At 43.1% G+C, this 20571-nt stretch overlaps 1 protein-coding gene across 3 annotated transcripts in view; it reads left to right on the forward strand.

The window, feature by feature from the left end:
• The window catches only part of MMP28 (matrix metallopeptidase 28), a 451256-nt gene that overhangs the window by 329109 nt on the left and 101576 nt on the right, over positions 1-20571 (forward strand). For 2 of the 3 annotated variants that reach the window (XM_069226736.1, XM_069226738.1), the window contains exon 6: positions 14505-14642. The exons of the other annotated variant lie outside the window; for it this stretch is intronic. In XM_069226736.1, the coding sequence (XP_069082837.1) occupies positions 14505-14642 (138 nt within the window). The remainder of the gene's footprint in view (positions 1-14504; positions 14643-20571) is intronic. 3 annotated transcript variants of the gene reach the window in all.

The raw sequence follows: 20571 nt of genomic DNA on the forward strand, positions 1-20571 counted from the left end.
TACCCCCATATGCCTCCCATCCCACCCCCTAGAGTTATAATATGAGGGTGAGGAAGCACAAGCTCCTGCCCAAAGGGCCACTCCCCCCAAATCCCTGTTGTCTAGTGGGTGGATCCCAGCTGTGGATCGCGCGTCTTATTGGGAAGATATCATTGGAAAGGGGGAATTCTCCCCTTTCCAATGATACCCCGAGCACTAAGAAAGTGAAAGTCCATCAGTTTGTTTTACTTCCACTTTAGTGTAATGACGTCTGTGTGCCGGGATTCAATCATCAAAGCTGTGATTTTTCCATTTAAAGCTGAAAGATTAAATAGGAAGGTTCTAGCTTTGAGACCTATAATCATTTAAAAGAATACTCTTACCATCAATCAGAGGTTTATGTTTTCATCTAATCTCCTAAACGATTAAAAAAACAAAAATGTCAACAATAGCAGGGAGAACAATTGAAGTTTTGAGAGTTTAACTATGATGTTCATTATCTTAAACTGATTCTTCATAACCAAATAATGTATTTGTGATGCAGGCCCTCTGAGTGCGCTTGTTCACAAAATAATGCAGCAGGGCACTGCGAGTAGGGGCTTGAGTGGTACTGCCCGACACCCAAGGGAACCTTGAATGAGTTCAGAAGGCTTATGAGCAATAAAGAAGGCCATTAAGTTTTATTTTTAACTTAACCTCTGCTTTGAACTAACAGCAAATTAACTACCTCAGGGGATATCTTCTGAACCACGATCATGCCCAGGTGCAGGAAGTGTTAAAGGAAAGCCTGCAGGATGTCAAATCTTTTTTCACACATAACAAACTGAAAATACTTGTAAAGAAATATTTTGTAATATATCAGCAGAAAAGAAAAGTACAAATGAGGTAAATTGTTGTTTGTAATTCTTAAGTGTGATGAGAGCAAAGATTTTAATGGGGGCTAAACAAACCAAGACATTTGTGGGATGTGCATATCACAATAGGAGCAGAAATCTGGCAGTTTTTTTGTAACTGTAATTGTATTTATATAGCGCTTGCTATCCCTGACGAGGCGTCAAAGCATTTTTCGGCAAGTAGCGCGCTACTCCAGAATCCAAAAGGATTAGTGGTGGATTAGTATAGGGAAATATGAGTTAATTTGAACAGTGGACATGTGAGTCTGTTAGCTGGACTTAATAGAATAATGGAGGGATTGAAGTGGGAAGAATCTATAAAGTGTTAATTTGAAGATCATAGTAGTAAAATGAGGTTTGGGATTAATAAAATATGGAGGAGGTAAGAGTCTTTGTAAAGGGATTAGGGAGATCATAGTAGTAAAAAGAGGTTCGGGATGAGTCAAAGGAGAGATATATGAGGGAATAATTTAGTATGTAGGGTTGTTTGGGAGATCATAGTAGTAAACTGAGGTTTGGGGTGAGCCAGGAGGGATAGAGGAGGGAAGAGTCTAGGAAGGGTTATTTTAAAGATCGGAGAAGTAGAATGAGGTTTGGGATGAATCAGAGAGTGGAGATAGAAGACAGATTAAGAGAGGTATAGGGTGAGACAGAGTAGTTAGAAAGAGAAAATGTTTTTTTCTCTTGTAAGCTAGAAGTAAAGTAAAATATAGATACATGATTACATAGAAGGGGTTATATGGATAAGGAACATACTATATTGAGATTTTAAGTTGTATAAACACAGACTTTCAAGTGTTGCAGTATTTGAAGGTAATTTATTTGTGTATTTTTTATTACTTATTACTTATTTTTTCATTTTATCTTTTTCTCAACATTTCAGTAGTGAAGTGCTTATAGATAAATAGTTATGATAATATTGACCTATTGTGATAGATGAATAAAACAGAGACCTATGAGCATCTAATCAAACAACTTATATAAAAACTATGCAATGACCTATGACTATGTTAAGCATAGAATAGTATATATATTATTCTGTGTATACATACATACATACATATGTGTGTGTGTGTATATAACCATAAGTAATATATACATTTGTTAAGCAGGCCTAAAGAGTATCTGTATATTTTTTTCAAAACATAGATCTTATACATATTTCTACAAAGAAATACACATATCTAGATATTTACATATAATAACATTATAAATGTTTACATACATAGGGATTTGTTGTACATTACTGTTTGAATATGGTGGTTATGTAGGAAAGAACAACTCTTGAGTAGTCTTCTGAAGATAAGGTTGTTATCTGTGGGTCTTATATTTGGGGGTAATGAATTCCATAGTGTGGCCGCTTGAACAGAGAAAGATATACAACCTGTTCTCTTTTTCTTGTATGGTGGGATTTTGAGGTGAGGTGCCAATCATGAGCGAAAGTTCCTTTGTTGAATGTTTTCGGTGATTTTATTCCTGATGAAAAGCAGTCCTGTTCCATATATTGCTTTGTGGGTGAGAAAAAGCAGCTTGAAGTTGAATCTTCTGGCAACCGGTAACCAATGTAGGGCCCTCAAGCAGGGGAAATGTGGGCTTGTGGCTTTACATGTAGGAGTAGTCTGGCAGCAGAATCCCGAATCCTTTGTATTCTTCTCTTAGTTGATAGAGATCATCTGTGGTAGAGGCCATTGGCGTAATTTAGTTTAGACAGTACAAGAGAGCTAGTAGCCTGGACCTTATATGGAAATCCCAGGTGGGGGAAGATGCATTGCAGAGTTTTCATGGTGATGAAGCTTGATCTGGCTGATTTGTCAACTTGGGTATTCATTGTTAACTTTGAGTCCATGGTAATTCACAGTTTTTTTACTTCCTTAGATACTTTAGGAGGTAGCCCCAGATCGCAAGGCGCAGAGTTGGTCATACTTTTTCCATTCGCCACATGATATTTCCATTATGGAACCATTCATTTTGAGATGGCCCCATGTCATCCACTGATCAACGGTTCTGAGGCAACTGAAGATTTTTGAGTTTCCAATGTCTTTGGGGCTTTCCAGTTGGAGTATTTGTGCATCAGCTACATAGTTGTAGCATGTGAGCTGAACTTCATTGATCATTGCCGGTAATGACTTTATGTAGATGTTGAAAAGCATGGGTGAGATGATTGAGCCTTGAGGGACCCCTGCTTTTATGAAGTACAGTTTCGATGAGAAAGGTGGAGTATGGATGCCATTTGTTCTGTTTTGAAGGTAGGATGTGATCCAGTTGAGAGCAGTCACCTCTGTGCCGGTTTCATAGAGTCTTTGTATTAGTGTGTCATGGTCAACTGTGTCAAAGGCAGCTGAGAGGTCCAAGAGAAGTAGTGCAGCAATTCCATTGCTGTCTACTATGTTTTTAAGATCATCACAGATGGTGATGAGGGCAGATTCTGTGCCTCTTCCTGGACGAAATCCAGTTTGGTAGTCTGAAAGTATGGCGTTATCTTCAGTGAATTGTGACATTTGGGCAAATGCTGCTCGTTGTATCAGTTTGCACAGGAAAGGTCCATTTTAAGAGGTGACTCCAGGTCATCCGGCCAGGCACAGAGTGGGTCATGATTTGCCAGTTTGTAAATTCTTGAGTAATGAGATGAGTTCCTTCCGTGCATTTAGGTTTACGAAATTCAGTGAGAATTTTATAAAATTCTTTATTTGCACATTTAGTATTTTGAATTTTGCCTGAATAGTATCCCTTTTAGCTGTTTTGCTTGTTGATTTGTATATTCTCTTAACTTTGCATAGGTGAAGTTTGTCTTGATTGCTGTTAGTTTTTTGCCAGGTTCGTTGCAGTGTTCTGATTTGTTGTTTTATCTTTTTTACTTCTCCATTCCCCCAAGGCGTGTGTTTTCTTTTGTCCTGTTTTGTTGTCCTTAGTGGTATTAGGATATCGAAATCTTCCTGTTGCCACTCATAAAGTTTTTGAATGGAATTTATTGTGTCTAGATTGCGTTGGCTGTTAGGTGTGTTTCTAAGTATTCAAAATTGAGTTTGTTCCATGGTCAATAGGTGGATGTATGAAAGGTGGCCTTGGGTGTGTTGATTTGTGGTGTTTTATGCTGGAAAGCTACCAAATGGTGGTCTGATCATGTGACAGGAGTAATCCTTTGAAAGCTAACAAGTTCTGGATTTGCAAAAACTTCATCTAGGATGTGTTCAGTGATGTGTGGAGGTTTGTGTATGATCTGATGTAGGTTCAGTGTGACTAGGCGAGTGATGTGTTTTTGGATGGGGCATATTGAGTTTGTGAAACCCAAATGTTTAGGTCTCCAAGAATGCATAGGTTGGAGTGTAGTATTACAAGTGTTGGAACTGTGTTTAGAACCATGTCTAGGAATGTTGCATTGCTAGGTGGTGGTCTGTAAAAGAGGAGAAAGTTACAGGGGGTAGTTGGTGTAGGGTTGCATCTGGTGATGAGGGCCTCACAATCTTGTATGGGAATGTCAGTTTTGGTGAGATTTATTGTTTGCTTTAATATAACAGCTAGTCCACCGCCTTTTTTGCCTATACACTTTTGTGTGATAGTTTGATATTCTTGAGGGACGGCTTCATGCAACACTGGAGCTATATCATCTCCCAACCATGATTCATTTATGAAGAGTAATTCAGGTTGTGTGTCAGTAAATCGTAGATGTTGTGCTTGTTTTTAGAGAGTGATCAAGCATTTATTAGTAGGCAGTTTAGAGATTGTGTTTTGGTGGTGGTGTGAATTAGTTTTGTAAAAGAGTGAGCTGTATATTTTGAACTTGAGCAGGTGTGTCATTAGTGATTGTATAAACTGTATGAGGATTGCAATATTATTGTTTTTCTATATCGTATTCCTCATCCAGACGGCTTGGAAGGCATTTTGTTGGGTCTGCATGTGTCTGTGGTGACGATGGTGGTGGAGAGTGAGATGGTGAGTTGTGTTGTATAGTAGACGTGGAGGTGTGAGGTTGTGAAGAGTGGCATGTAGTTTATTTTGTTTGTGTCTGTTTAGGGTGGAAGGTTTATAGGTTAGGGGTGATGGTGGAGCATGTGGGTCATATTTTAAGAGTCTAAATTGTGCAGTGGGTGAGAGGCAGGTGAATGAGAGTTGTGTTGTAGATTTGTTGTTGGTGTTGGTACAGAGAGAAAATTTGGGATTAAAGATGGTTTAGGATGTGTGTTATGTATGTAGTCATGGGTGGGAGCGGGTGTATTTTTCTAATTTGTGACGGAAAGTATTATGAAAGTGTGTGAGAGAGAGTTTGATGTACTGATGTGTGTGTTATGTTTTGTTTTGTGGAGTAGCGAGGCGGTATTGATGTAGTGGTTTTCAGAGAATGATTTGTACGTAAAGTACTGCTAGTGAATGGAATCTGAATGGTACAAGGGTGGTAATGTGATTTGGAGAAGAGTGTATGTGGTGTGTAAGAGGGGATGTACAAGAGTTATGAGCGTTTGTGTTAGATTTGATCTCTGGAAGAGGGATTATGTGTGGTGAAGTGTAAGGATTGTTTGGTTGTGTGTTTTTGGTAAAAAGAGGAGGAGGGTGTTGATGGATGATACGATGGAAGGTTGGGTATAGGTTTTATGGTGATGAAAGGGAGTCTGTTAGGAGGAAGGTTAGGATAGAGCTGGTGGTTTGTATAACAGGGAGTGTGAGTGGATGCATTAAAATTATGTATAATGTGGCTTTGTGTTGTGTTGGTGATGTGTGGATTTGTTAGTGGTATAGGACAGAGTGGTGTTTTGTGTGAGACTGAAGGTGCCATAGTGTTGTACTTGGAGTACAAGGGTGTATTGGTGTGGTTTGTGGGGTTTTGTAGTGGTTGTTGAGACATTGAAATATGTATAAGGTTTGTTTGTGATACACGAGTAGTGTGCACTTTCTGAGAAAGTGTTACTATATTTGTGAATGTGGATGACTTTAGGTGGTTGCTGGTGAATGGCAAACAGGGCAGCATTTCTGGCCCTAAGTCTGACCTGGCCCAAATAGGTAACTGCCCTTGTCCTCTCCGCCCTTAGTCTCAACACCCGAACACTAAACCCTAGAGCCAGTGGAAGACCTGGTCCTATTAGCCAATCACAGCCCTAGCCATAATATCCAATCGAAACCCAAACACTAAGCCCTTAGCCCAATCGAAACCCTAGCTTTAGCAACCAATCAGAACGCTAGCTCTAACAGCCGATCACAACTCAAGCCCTAAGCCTTTAGTCCAGTAGAAACCTTAGCCATAGCAACCAAGCAGAACCCTAGCCCTAACAGCCTGTCAGAACTCAAACCCTAAGCCGTTAGCCCAATAGAAACCCTAGCAACCAATCCAACAACCAGTAAAAAACATATATAAGGGGCAAGTGACCTTAAGTACAGGCTGCTGGGGCAGGAGGCAGGGAGGTGCTCTTGAATTTAAAATCTCCTTGGATACAGACAGGCTCAAACCACAAGTTGTAGCTTCCTGAATTCAGCTTTGCAGGTAAGGCCCAATTCTGAAGCCACTAAAATACAGCTTTTTTCGCACACCTAAACTAATCATTTTTTCAAGACAAAAATGACTGCTACATACACTTTTCAAACACAGTTCAAACCATAAGGCAGATTACACAGTCTCTCAAACACACTCTGGTTACCCACTAGGGTGTATTTTGTCTTTTTACCTTGTGGGGATGGCGGGAGCTTAGTACAGTATAGGGGAAAAACTCAGAGAGAAATCTAAACAGTCACGGGTAGAACAAAAAAGTAGTTTCAAAGTACAAAATTCACAGAAACAAAGAAGTAAATTTAAACAATCATAGGGAGGTGAAAAAGCACTTTTACAATTTCAAGAATGCACAGTACAAAGTTGTGTTCTTTGTCTCTTGCTCTCTGGGCTGTTTAGGGCACAGGGAAGCTGGGACACAAAATTGAGTAGTTGCAAAGTACAAAATTCACAGAAACCAAGAGGTAAATTTAAATAGTTGTTTCATGGGTAGGGGAAATAGCACTGTTAAAATTTCAAGAATACATAGTACAAAGGTTGTGTTCTTACCACCTTCGTTGTCTCCTGCTCACTGGGCTGTTTAGGGCATATAGAAGCTGGGGTCACAAAATGGAGGTGGCTGTCTTGGGGTTCCCTCCACAAACATTTTGCCCCATATAGGTTTACCTGTAAAACTGCACTGCGGATGCTATTTTAGTTGATATTTCAAGAGGCCCTTTCGGTGGAAAAAGTGTTTTCCATAATTGACAGTATCCTAGCATACCATAATTTAGTTGTATATTTGGGACAATGTGTTTAAAAAATCGCCACTAGATACACTACTAATGAGGCTTATTTTCTATACTTGTTTGTTGTGTAAAGCTTGGATTATTTCACCATTCCTATGATGTGTTCTTTGACCACTGCGTAAGTAGACTTTCTCTCTCCTTGACCATTGGAGACGTTGGGACTGCCCCTCTTTCAGGTAGCATACACTGTGCATTACTTTACATATTTCCATCTCATGCCTTGTGAAGACTTCAACACCAATCAAAGTGTGGTGGCTCTGCTTCATACTGTTTTCTCTTTGGAAACATCTTATCTGAGTTCCCTAAAGGTTTTAAGGGATCAGGTGTGGCTGTTCTATGATTTCAGCTGTGTGCTGCTCGAAGGCTGTCTACACTACATACATTTTATGCCCCAATTTCCAATCCATATAGATGATTCCAGGTAAACTAAGTAATCTATTCTACTGCTGTCTAACCCCTACAAAGTGGTTGTAGGCACTTCTGTTCCTACGCATTCTGACGATTGGAAGTCCATGTGGCTCTGAGGCACACATTTAGGAGCAGTTATGTAAGCGTAAAAAGCAAGTTCATTCAAAGGTTTATGAAAATGGTTAATGGACCAGCAAGTTGATTCAAAGGTTTATGAATATGGCCATTGGACCATTTGCCTTCAATCTTTAGCTAGATGGCCATGGTAATAATTCCAGTTTGGTGATGTAGACCATTATAGTCATAAGAAGTTTGATGACCATTTTATGTGTTGCATTTCTTAATCCATAAACACAGATTCTAGGTGAATCAATTTTGTAAGTAAATCGGACAGTTTTGCCCTGATGTTTGTCTCTCCTGTTAGTTTCATTTCTACTATGGTTTCAAGTTCTTTGTGGTTATTACCATGGTTATTACGGGGAAGTAAAAGTAGTTTCTAGCTGGTAGCATTGTGACATGTTTCCAACGTGAAGTACATGATGTCAAGTGGGGTCTACTTAATGCAGGGAAATGTGAGTGACATTGGCAGCACATGATGAAGCATATAAAATCCATTATGCTTTTTGGCAAATTAACTGTGTGTGAGGAGAATGATGCACAGTTCTGCAAGGCAGCAGGAGATGGGAGGCACACAGGAGCATACAGATTTGATGAACCATGTTGCATTCCGATACATATAGTAAGATTAATGGTTCACGCACAATCTAATCAATGGTAGCAAATACACTGTTGCACATGGAAGACCAGTGGTCTGTTATAAAGAAGGTGCTGGCCTCCTCCTGTGTTTTATAATAAGGAGCAAGATGTACAATACATGTTGTTATCTCTAAGAGGCTGGGAAAAGAATAAGACATGCTTAGTTGACAGCCAAAGAGAATGTGCCAGACAAGATATTTTAGGATGACAAGAAGCAGATAAGATTTGCTGTATGAATTCTGAGGAAGGTGAAAGCATGTACAATAATGCCTAAAGTGAGAGGAGAGGGGGCTGCTTGCAATAGTTAGCAGGTGAAAACTGTGACCATTGCATGGAAGCTGGAGAGACGAGTGGGCTGTCGTATATCATGCATAATCTGGGCATCTTGAATCCTGGCAAAAATGATGCACAGCTATAAATTGTGGGATTACCAGTTATTTTATCTTTATGTGAGGTTCAGTAATTAACCACAGTGTTTCTTGGGTTCATCAAAAGTGAATGTATTCGCTTATTGATCACTGCCTCGGATAAAAAACCTCAAAATGACCTGTTCGAAAAACTTATGTTCTATGGCATGTCTGGCTGTAGATACCCATGCTCGGCATACTCCTGCCATCTAGTGTTGGGTTTGGAGTGGTGCAAATAGTTTTTCTTAAAAAAAAGTGCTCATAATCACGAGATTGAATGACTCCTCCTCTCAGTGATATTGCGCATGGGCATCGACTCCTTTGTTAGATTGTTTTCTCTCCGTCTTTGGGTTCGGACAACTTGGGGTGTGTCTCTGCTCCGTCTGTCGACTCACTTTGGTTTTCTTCCTACCTTGTCTCAATTTGACGATATTGTCCTTGTTGTCGCATTCTAAATCTTAGCACTTTTGTTGCTTTGTCAGTTTGGGCACCGACCGACTGCCTTTTGGGGCGCCAGTTCCCACTTTGGGCCTACCTTCCATGTGACACAAAAGGCAATGCTTCCCTGATAGAACGAAATCCATTCCGCTTCTGTCCTCGGTGCCATGCCAAATTTCCGCACATTGATCAACACTTCATGTGCAACCTTTGCCTCTTTCCAGATCATTGTGAGGCAGCCTACGATGCCTGTAAGTTCTTCCACTCCAAGAAAATTCTTTGAGACCAAAGAGCTTGTCGGCTGGAGATGGCCCATAAGATGCAGGATGACTCCCTGGACATCTTTGGAGAGGAACCTGCACAGGAGGAGGAGGCCCTTTTTATTCAGGACAGCTGAGACGTCCAGTCTGATATCAAAAGCCACAAAATCTCTTCTGCCCAGTGCATCAGTACTGTGACCACTCCTTCCCAAAATAAGACTATTAAAAAGACTTTCCAATCCCTCGTGGAGGTCGCCGGTCTGCAGCTGCCACTAGGCCATGATCGGTACCGAAAAACTGCTTCTGGTGCCCCATATTCCAGCTCACCACTGAAAACAAGCCTGAAAGCCATGCGTCCTCAGCTTCGACCTCCATTTCTTCAGACTGAGAGATCGTTTGGGTTTCGATCCAAATCTCAGGACCCCGCCTCCAGCCTCAACTTCGGTGCCAACTAAACCACACAGACCGAAGGTTTTGGCACCAAGATCTTCAGAGTTGACAATAGGCTCAGGCCAGTCTTCCACCAGTCCATCTTTGGTCGAGCCAATTAGGGAGACAATGGACACTTGGCAGCGCAGACTCCAGATACAGGAGGGCACAGGCCGAATTATTGCCATTCCTTTCTCTCCTGTGCAACCTAAATTAAAACAGTCTTTTCAGGAGGATTTGGGCGTTCCTGTCCCTTCTAAGAGGAAAACCAAGGCCAAGGCTACTAGCTCTTCACACAGGTCTTCTCCACCACCTCCTCTTTCTCCACCTCCATCTTCACCTTTATCTTCAACTACACTCCCCTTCCCCATTACCCCACTTCACCCTTACCGGAGTATTGCACACCTCACGGTCCTCCACTGTTTCCCACTGGGGAGTCAGGATGTCATAGATCCTTGGGATGCATATGATCCTATTCCTTCCAGTGACCCTGATCTCTACCCCACATGCCCCTCACCACAGAGGACACTACCTCTTACCAACAGGTAGTCGCTAGGGCATCTGCATTCCACAACCTAGAGCTGCATAAAGATATTTTCAAGGAGCCTGTCCCCTCCAGAGTAATCACGCCAAGTGAAGTATAAGGCAGCTCCCTCTGACCCACTGTACATAAGGCACTCTGGAGTGGCAACAACAGTTGATAAATGAGCCAACAGTCAGGCCACTGGGGATTCTCCCCCCTCCCCCATGAAAAGGAGAGTAAGAAAATAGATGCTGCATGAAAAAGAGTGGCCGCACAGACTGCGAACAGCTGGCACATAGCCAACTCTCAAGTCCTGGTAGCCCGTTATGACAGGGCTCACTGCGATGAAATGGAAGAGCTCCTCCAATTCTAACTTGACGAACATCGCAAAAGGGGACAACAGATTGTTGCAGAGGGCAAGTCATCTCTAACAATTAAATCAGGTGCACTCTGGATGCCCCTGACACAGCAGCTCGCGGCGTAAACACTAGTGTCATTCTCCGAAGACATGCTTGGCTGTGATGCTCAGGTTTTAAACCTGAAGTCCAGTAGGCAGTCCTCAAAATGCCCTTTGACAAGGAGCGCCTGTTTGGTTCTCAGTTAGGTACCACCTTAGAGAAACTCAAAAATGACACAAACACTGCCAAAACCATGAGTGCCCTTCAGTCCCCTACACAAAGGGTTCAGAGGCTGATACAAGTCCTCCACCTCAGAGGCGTCTACCTCGCACCCTAGACAGTCTCAATCCACCTACACTAGAGAGTTTTACAGAGGCTTGTACAGAGGTACCAACAACAAGGGGAAGGGAAAAGAGGGGAAGGGAAAAGAGCACCTCCAAATGCAGGTCCTCCTTCACTGCTGAGCAGTGACTACCTCCACCTTCCCCCTGCTCATCCAACACCTGTCAGGGGAAGACTCCAACATTTCTCTTCAGCATGGGACAACATTACCATGGACCAATAGGTCACCACCATTATCCAGCATGGTTATTGTCTGGAGCTTATCACCACTCCTTCCAATATTCCCCCTCGCAATCACAGGCTATCTCAGGAACACTTGACCCTTCTCAAACAAGAGGTCCACACCCTTCTTCTCAAGGGGGCGATAGAGCCTGTTCTGCCGCAACATCAAGGGACAGGAGTATACTCCATATACTTCCTGATTCCCAAAAAGGACAGCGCTCTCAGACCAATAGTTAACCTCAGGCCTCTAAACGAATACATCCTTTTGGAAGACTTCCACATAGTCACCCTGCAGGCTATCATTCCGCTCCTACAGCGAGGCGACTTTGACAGCTCTAGATCTAAAGGATGCCTACTTTCACATTCCAATTCACCCTGCAAGTCGAAACTACTTAAGATTCATTATTGCAGCCAGACACTACCAGTTCAAACTCCTTCCATTAGGAGTCACTACTGCTCCCAGGGTATGTACAACATGCTTAGCGGTAGAATGCAAAACATTCATACGTTTCATCAAGGCCAGCACAGTACACCAGTGTCAACAGCACACTCTGTTAACAGTGGAGCTCCTTCACAACCTGTGATTTACTTTCCACATTCCCAAATCTCACCTTTAGACCCTACAAGTACAACCTTACTTAGGGACCTTCTTGAATGCAGAGTTAGGGATGGCATATCCCAGAATTTTTAGACCCTCCTCCCTCAATTTGAGGAGAACCATACTTACACAATCAGGACAATTATATGTCTGTTGGGGATGATGGCCTCTTGCATCACTATCATTCCACATGCCAGCTACCCATGTGTCCTCTACAACTGTGTTTGTCTCGCCAGTGATCTCAGTCACAGGGTCACCTGGAAGATCTAGTAATGTTAGACTGCCAGACTCACCATTCTCCGCAGTGGTGGAACACCAACAACCTCTTGAAGGGGCGGCCCTTTCTAGACCCTGTGCCTCAAGTCTCATTGACCACAGACGCATCACTGACAGGTTGAAGTGCTCACCTTCAAAACCTGAGAGTACAGGGCCTCTGGGATGCCAGTCTCCAGCACCTACACCTCAATTACCTGGAACTTCAAGCAGTATTCCTAGCTCTGAAAACATTCCTTCCTCACCTGACTCACAAGGTCATCTTAGTCCGCATGGTACAACATGACAGCCATGTATTACTTACAGAAACAGGGACGACGCGGTCTTCTCAGCTCTCACAATGCTCTCAGACCATATGGAGGTGGGCCATTCACCACCACATTCACCTGGTGGGGGAGTACCTGCCTGGGACAGACTCGACTTTGCAGACCTGCTCAGCAGGATGCAGTAACAAGTCCACCCACAAGACCTTCATTCATACTTCACAAAGTGGGGGACTCCTCACATAGACCTGTTCACCACAGAAGAAAATACAAAATGCGCAAGCTTTGGCTCCAGGTATCCCAAGGGCATCACTCTATGGATGAATTGGTCAGATATATTTGCCTATGCTTTTCCACCCCCCCCCCATCTCATTCCATTTCTGGTTTGGAGTATCAGGCAAACATCTCTCATCATGATTTCTTGGTTCTCCACACACCTGGATCTATCAGAGATCCCTCATGGGAGGCCGGACCGTCTCACTCAAAATCTAGGACAAATCAGACATGCAGACCCCAAGTCGCTCAACCTTGCAGTATGGCTCCTGAGGTCATAGAGTTCGGCAACCTAGGCTTACCTGTAGAGTGTTTGGACAATGTCAAGTAAGCCCATAGACCTACTACTAGGGCCTGTTATGTTGAAAAATTGAAATGTTTACTACTGCCAACCCAAATGCATTGACCCCTTGAAAGATACAGTAAGAGAAGATCTGTTAATTAAGCCACTTATAAAAAGCAAATCTAGCCTACACTTCCATCCGACTACTTCTCACAGCTACAGCTGCATAGCTACAGAAAATACAACAGAATCCCATCATTAAGGCTTTCATGGAAATGTGTTATTCTGCCTAGGGTATCCCCTGCACCATTGTGGAACCTTAACATTGTTCTCACTAGACTTGTGGGTCCCCCATTTGAACCACTCCATTCATTTCCACTTTAGTTCCTATCCTGTAAGGTTACTTTCTTAGTTGCTATCACATCACTCAGGAGTGTTGGCGAGCGCCAGGCACTAACCTTGGAAGAGCCCTTCTTCCAAATTCAAAGGGATAAAGTAGTCCTTTGCACTAACCCTAAATTTCTCCCTAAAGTGGTTTTACATTAACCAGTCCATTGAACTACCAGTCTTCTTCCCGCAACCACACCCTGTTGCAAATAGAGCCCTTCACACTCTAGATATCAAAAGAGCACTCGTGTTCTATATTGCCAGAACCAAAAAGTTTAGGAAAACCAAACAACTCTTTGTGGCTTTTTCTTAACCTCATAAAGGTAGCCCAATACCTAAATCAGGCAAAGCCAGATGGATATACAGACTTGCTTTAGTAAGGCTAAGAGACCTTTACCTGTTACCCATAGAGCACATTCTACTAAGAAATAGGGTGCTTCTGTGGCCTTCCTTGGAAACATCCCTATAGCTGACATTTGTAAGGCAGCTACATGGTCCACTCCACACATTCACAAAACACTACTGTGCTGATGTGCTAGTACGACAACAAGCCAATGCAGGTCAGGCTGTGCTACGAACAGTTTTCCAGTGAACTGCAACTCCTACAGTCTAGCCACCGCTTTTATGGAGGGACTTCTTTACAATCTATGCAGAGTATGTGTATCTACAGCCACACATGCCATCAAACAGATTTTGTTACTTACCCTGTAAGCATCTGTTTGTGGTATGTAGTGCTGTAGATTCACATGTGCCCTCCCTCCTCCCTGGACACCTGTGGCCATTGCAGTTACATTATATTTGTATATATTTGTACATAAGTATTTACTGTTTGCATGGACATCTCGTTCTCTTTACTTTGCTTCCTTCCACTCCTTTCTCGCCCGCCAGGGGGAAAACAATCTAACAAAGGAGTTGACGCCCATGTGCAATATCACCAAGAGGAGGAGTCACTCGATCTCATGACTCGGAACACTTCTTCAAAGAAAAACAACTTGCACCACTCCAGCCCCAACACTAGATGGCAGGATATGCAGAGCATGTGAATATACAGCACTATATGCCACAAACAAATACTTACATGATAAGTAACATAATCCTTTTTGTTTTCTAGGGAAGCCTCCTGAGGGCACGACTGTTCAGCTTCCTGGCAGCCAGTTGATGTTTTCTTATGAGTGGAGTGCTGATCCGAGTGCTCCTACGAATCACATGGGATCCTATTGCAAGTCCTACTTTGATGCCATTACAGTAGGCAAGTATACAATGTTGATGTTCCCCTTTTATCGCCATACATATTTATAGTATTCTAAAAGTACACAAAACCTACATTGATTTATTTTCTAGAAATTGTTATCTGTCTTTGGTGACAATTGAAATGTGATTAGTGGGGAAGGGGTGATCATAAAGTCCTTGTTGTCCTTCAGCACAACTAAGACCGTGGTTGAGTTCCTAATCAGGTTTTACTTGATTTGTTTATTAATCTGTTAACACCAGTATTTAAGACAGCAATCATTTGGTGCTGATGTCTTGCAGTTAATGCATTATTACCCCATGACTCTTCTCCTTCTAAGCTTCCTGTGTAACCCGTTTTGTCAAGCGGATAATCATTAGATAATCTCTGCAAGAGTTATTCATGATTTCCAATAGGCAGTACTCAGTGTTCAGAAAACATTACACCTTAAACTCAAAACAATATCACAACTGTGCAGTAAATGGGGTTCATACTAAGCTTCTTATACATCATTTAAATGTAATCCTTCAAATAAACAAAAAAGTCATATAATGGATAGCTATGGAAGCTGTGTTTTCCTAAAGTCAACTGAGATTAACCCTCCAGTGAAAGACTAAGGATTGAATGTTAATTGTCACTGAAATCTTCACTGAAAGCGATTTTCCCCTGTTTGCTCAGAGAATCAGATTGTTGTGTTTGACTTTCGACACAACTTCCATATTCCCTAATGTTAATTATTTCAGTGAAAGCATGATATGGTTTTGGCAGTGGGACTGAATCACATACTCATCTCTGAAGGTAAACTCTCTAAAGTGAGATTATTATACATGAATTGTGCATTATTGCATTCATTTGCTCTGATATTGCCCATTTGTACCCCATGAATGGAATTCATTTTTTCATACCTTCACATAATTATTTTTACACCCTTGCTCTTATTCTCTGCTGGTGTGGTGGACCATAGACTTGCTGTTTCAATACAATACCTTCAAATAACATCTGGTACACCCTCATCCCCACAGATAAGCGTTCCCTCTCCAGTTGCTTTTTTTTTTGCCTAAAGGTGTAAATTGGTCTGTGATGCTGAGAGCATTCCTTACCCATAGTTCTCATAGATTTAATTGTTTGCTCTATTTTCATCTTCCTTCGCATCTTTTAGCTTTTACTGCAGCACTCTGACTTTAAGCCATACACAGAATACCACCAGCCATGGCAGCAGGTAATCCTGAAACTCTTTGCTTCTGATGTTTTGGGGAATAGCTATGCAGTACAAACGTACACTCTATGTGCTACAGTAACTAGAAGGTCCCTCAGTAATGATCTTTTTATGAAGAGTAAGGTTGCAGAATTGCAGAAGAGCCGCTGGATTACTTCACTAGATAGAAGAGTCAGGGGGCGCATAGAGAGTTGCCATAGAGCACAGTACTCTCCTAGCTAGTGAGATAATAAATTACATTCTTGTGGCAGTCACCCTCACCAGCCCTACACAAGTGGTGTGAATAACTCCATGTAATTTGAAAGGATCTGGTCAAAGGGCAGTCTTCCCCCAATACATGAAGACTTGTTCCAGCTGAACCCAGTTATGGTCCAAGAGAAGGGCCTAAATCACAAGGAAGCAGAAGATCCTTTGATATCTAAATGCCCTTCTTCTAATGCTCTCTTGCACAGCTGAGTTCAGCTTAGCTTATCGTCTGGCCCAAAGCTGCCTTTACAATGAAGTCTCCCACCTCCTCCTGTTGATGTCTGCCACAGTCCGCTGTTTTTGCAATAGAACCCTCTTCCGACTCCTGCCTCTCTCCTTCAGTTGGAACATGCTGTTAAAAAGAGGAACAGGACCCTGTAAATGAGCGGTGAGCCTCAGTGAAGAACAAAATTCACAGGAGACTAGCCTTTTGTACTCGGAGTCAACCCCAACTTAATAATAAGCACAAGATCAAGCAGAATTAGTGGCTGCAGAGTTGCCAAGCTAGCCCAACAGGAGGTCCACCAGCATCAGTCCTGTTGGAAGTTTACCACCACACTGGAAACTCGTGTGCCAGCAAGTAAATTAATTGCCGTTTGCTCTCCTGGTACGTTTCTGCCAGGAGTCCCAAACACAGTCAAATGTGCTCTATTGAGTCTACTAAGTAACAGCAGCCCTTCTCTCATGGCTGTCCATCCCTTGAGGGCTGTGAACTCTATGGTGGATAGGTTGGATTTCTCTGATCTTTCCGACTCTGATCAACTTCAGGAGACAGAACAGGTTTCCCAGACCCCTGTGAATCTGACTGCAAGATTTTCCTCCATGACCACCTCAATACTCTGCTGAGACTTTTTCTGGGATGTTGTGAGTGCAGAGTTGAATGCCAGAGAGATACCTGTGGTGAGAGATACCTGTGGCGCCTTTGTCTTAAGATACATCTGTTCTCAATGGCAGGCTAATTACAGTCTCCTACCACTGGCACAAGATTTACAACTATGCCTGCTTGCTCCCAAATAACCTGGTTAATGCTCAACCTGGGAACAAACTCTGTGGACCAACATCTCCTGATATCCAGGGACCTCATCTGGCCATGTGGTGGTAGCAGTGACTCAAGTCCTTGAACAAAAGGTCTGAGGGCCTTTGACAGTGAGAAGTCATTTGATCCCACAGCAGGCAATGTCCTCTAATAATACAAGATGGACATGGTTGTGGCAAAATCCAAGTGTAACTGAAGTGATACCAGAGTACTTTCGACCTAAGATCTCACCTGGATCCTCCTTTTTCTCTTGAAGCAGATACCGCCTGGGAAAGAATAAGTTTACTCCCACAGCCTCACATAGCCCTCCATAGCACCTTCTCAGGAGTCTCAGTCCATGCCACTGGGAGGAAGGCTTTTCCTCCTCTAACCCCACTTTTCAAAGATAAATAAATAAGTATGGGTCCTCTTGATGGTGAGTGGCTATGATCTACAGCTGCTACGGCCTCCACCATTTCGACAGCCTCTGTCACAATCACCATTCCCGGTTTTTGTCAAATATAGAAAGGCTATTTCTTTTACAGGCAATTGAGCTGGTCCCTTCCCCAGAAATAGGATAGGATTGCTATTACCACTACTTCTGTGTAAGGATAAGTAGGGGAGTGCTGAACTCCATAATACATCTTTACAATCTTTTAAAAAATATATATTTTATTGATTTTACAAACCCACAAGAATATGCGCAAAAAAAGCACAGACACCCTACTCCCAAACACCACATCACCATCCCCCCCCAGATGGCCAACAGCACCCCATTGGAACCCATCATAGTGTCTTAGCACAAAGTTCATGACTGCATCCACCTCAGTGATGACTGTATCAAGTTGGGTTCTCATCAGACGTTTTAACATCCAGATCGTCTGTGAGGACATGGTAGGACCTCCATGCCCCCTTATTTTCTCATATTTAGTGACAACAAATCCTTGCATACAGAACAGCAATTGCTTCCTAGGGATGTCCACATCATTAGGTATGCCTAGCACAATCAATTGAGGTGTCCTGAGGATATCAATATCCATCACCTCCTCCAGTTCTGTAATAATGAACTCCCAATATTATGCTGTCTCTGAACAACCCCAAAGGTCTCTTTTTCTGTGACACAGCAAAGGCATGATGGTCTCTCTTCCCTACCCAATTTTATGAAGGTGAGACCTATGGTAGTAGAATCGATGCAGAATGTTGTACTGTATCAAGTGAAACCTGGCCCTAATAGCCACCTCTCCAGGGAGAATCAAGACAGCCTCCAAATCCACATCCTTCATGAGACCTACGTCCGCCTCCCACTTCTCCCGCAGCACTCCCTGGTATATCAGGCAAATTATTTACAACTGTGCAGTACAGCTGGGAGACCACCTGGCAAGTAAGTGTGTCACCCAGCACCCACATTTTCAATGGGGAAGATCCAGAAGGCCCGCCTCTAACACCTGATCTCTCTTCAAGGCATGGGTCAATTGGAGGTATTGAGACCGCTGTGTCTCGGCCAGAGCATACTCCTGTTGCACGTCTCAAACTCCTCTCCCAAGGCCACATACCCAAATGTTTCAATCCCAATTCACTCCCAACCTTTACAAACCTGCCTGCAAGTCTGCTTGTGCCAGGCAACACACTGCTTTTCCAGAGGGGAGTAGCTTCGGTGAGTCGCTCCCTTGCAGCCCAGAGTAGCCATAGCGGTATTCCAGGCCCACAAAGCGGCCCTGGTCTGCCCGGCAGCCATCACCCATTCTTCCTCTAAACATAATGAATATGGGATGCCTCCACCGTGGCTTTCCTCTCTATTCTATATGTGGGTTCAGAGTAAGGGCTGTGGACCCTTTTGTTATCACCTTCAATTGAGTAGGCCTGTGGTATGCTTTAATATTCGGGAGCTACAGGCCCAGGTTATACGTAGGTCTGTACAGGTTTTTTTTTTTTTTACAATTATGGATGATCCCCATCTCAGATTAGAATGTGCAGTGTCTTCTCTAATTTGTCGAAGCAGACCCCCGGGAATAATAAAGGAGTATTCTGCAGGACATACAGCAATTTGGGCAACGTGGCCATTTTGAATAGGGCTGCCCTACCCACAATTGTCAATGGCAATCCCCACCACCTATCTGTGTCAGCATGGAACAGGTTCAACACACTGTCTAGGTTTAGTTCTAAGAACCTGTCTCGATCCCTGGTTATATGGATGCCCGGATATTTAAAACCTGTCCGGGTCAGGTGAAAGTCTCCACTCACCACGTCCTCCAGTCCGTCTCAACACCCTATTTGGAGGGTCACAGATTTGTCCTAGTTGATGCAGAACTCTGAATATGTCTCTAAGACACAGAATACCAACAGAACTGTAGGGACTGAGATTACCGGGTCTGCGAGGTAAAGCAAGACGTCAACTGCGTAGAGCGAGATCTTCTCCGGCTCTGCCATACTGTGTGGGAAGCCCACAATGTCTGTTATTCTTCTCATCTAGCATGTCAGTGGCTCGAAGCACAAAGCAAAGAGGAGGGGTGAGAGTGGGCATCCCTGCCTCATTCCCCTCCCCAAGACAAATGTGTCAAAGCCCAGGCCATTGATCATTACGGCTGCCATGGGTCGTTGATACAGGAGACCCTCCGATCTGCGTAACCGGTATTCAAAGCCGAACCGCTTTAGGGTTTACATGAGATAGTGCCAGTTGATAAAATTGAACGTCTTCTTGGCGTTGAGACATGATCGCCCTCTGGGGGTCTCATCTGTTCCCAGATAATCCAACCATAAGTGTAGACAACAGAGGTTCAGTCTAATGGCCCGCCAGCTCGTAAAGCCGGTCTGGTTGGCGTGCACCAAGTCCAATATCACCCATGTGAGCCTAGTTACGAGGACCTTGGCCAAGATCTTGCTTTCAGTATTTAACAGAAAGCTAGGCCTATATGAGGAACACTGGTTGGATGGCTTCCCCCTTTTTGGTATAACCAAGATTATGGCTTGGTTAAGGTCTGGAGGCAGGCACCCCAAGTCTTTACAATCTTAGCTAGTTTCTCCTGTTGCAAAAGTATAAAAACAACTGACTTTGGCTGAGGTACTGGTCACTTCATAGGGCAAAGACTGGATGTGCTTAGTAGATCTCCAGAACACTACAGTCATGTGCCCATCTTGAAAGAGCACAGGATGTATATTTGGTTCTCAGCTGGAAATCAGTACTATGACAGGACACTGCCACTTGTCCTCAGCACCAGCCTTGAGGTCTTTAGAAAGGTCCTGGTCCATCCCAATCATGCCCATCCTACATCAGCAGAAGATTTGCTTCTACCTACACAGCACCTAAGGTTCTCTCTCATTTAAGGATGTCCAGGAAGGGTGTGAACTACACATTAATCCTAACCCTACAGTTATGAGTTTTGCTGTCAGTGAAATAGCCAGATTTCTTTATGGTCCCTTCTGAAGGATTTCAGTTCATAGGAGCAAATCTGGACTCCATTTTGCCAAAGCCATTC

This window comes from Pleurodeles waltl, chromosome 3_2, assembly GCF_031143425.1.
Source record: "Pleurodeles waltl isolate 20211129_DDA chromosome 3_2, aPleWal1.hap1.20221129, whole genome shotgun sequence".
Lineage (NCBI taxonomy): Eukaryota > Metazoa > Chordata > Amphibia > Caudata > Salamandridae > Pleurodeles > Pleurodeles waltl.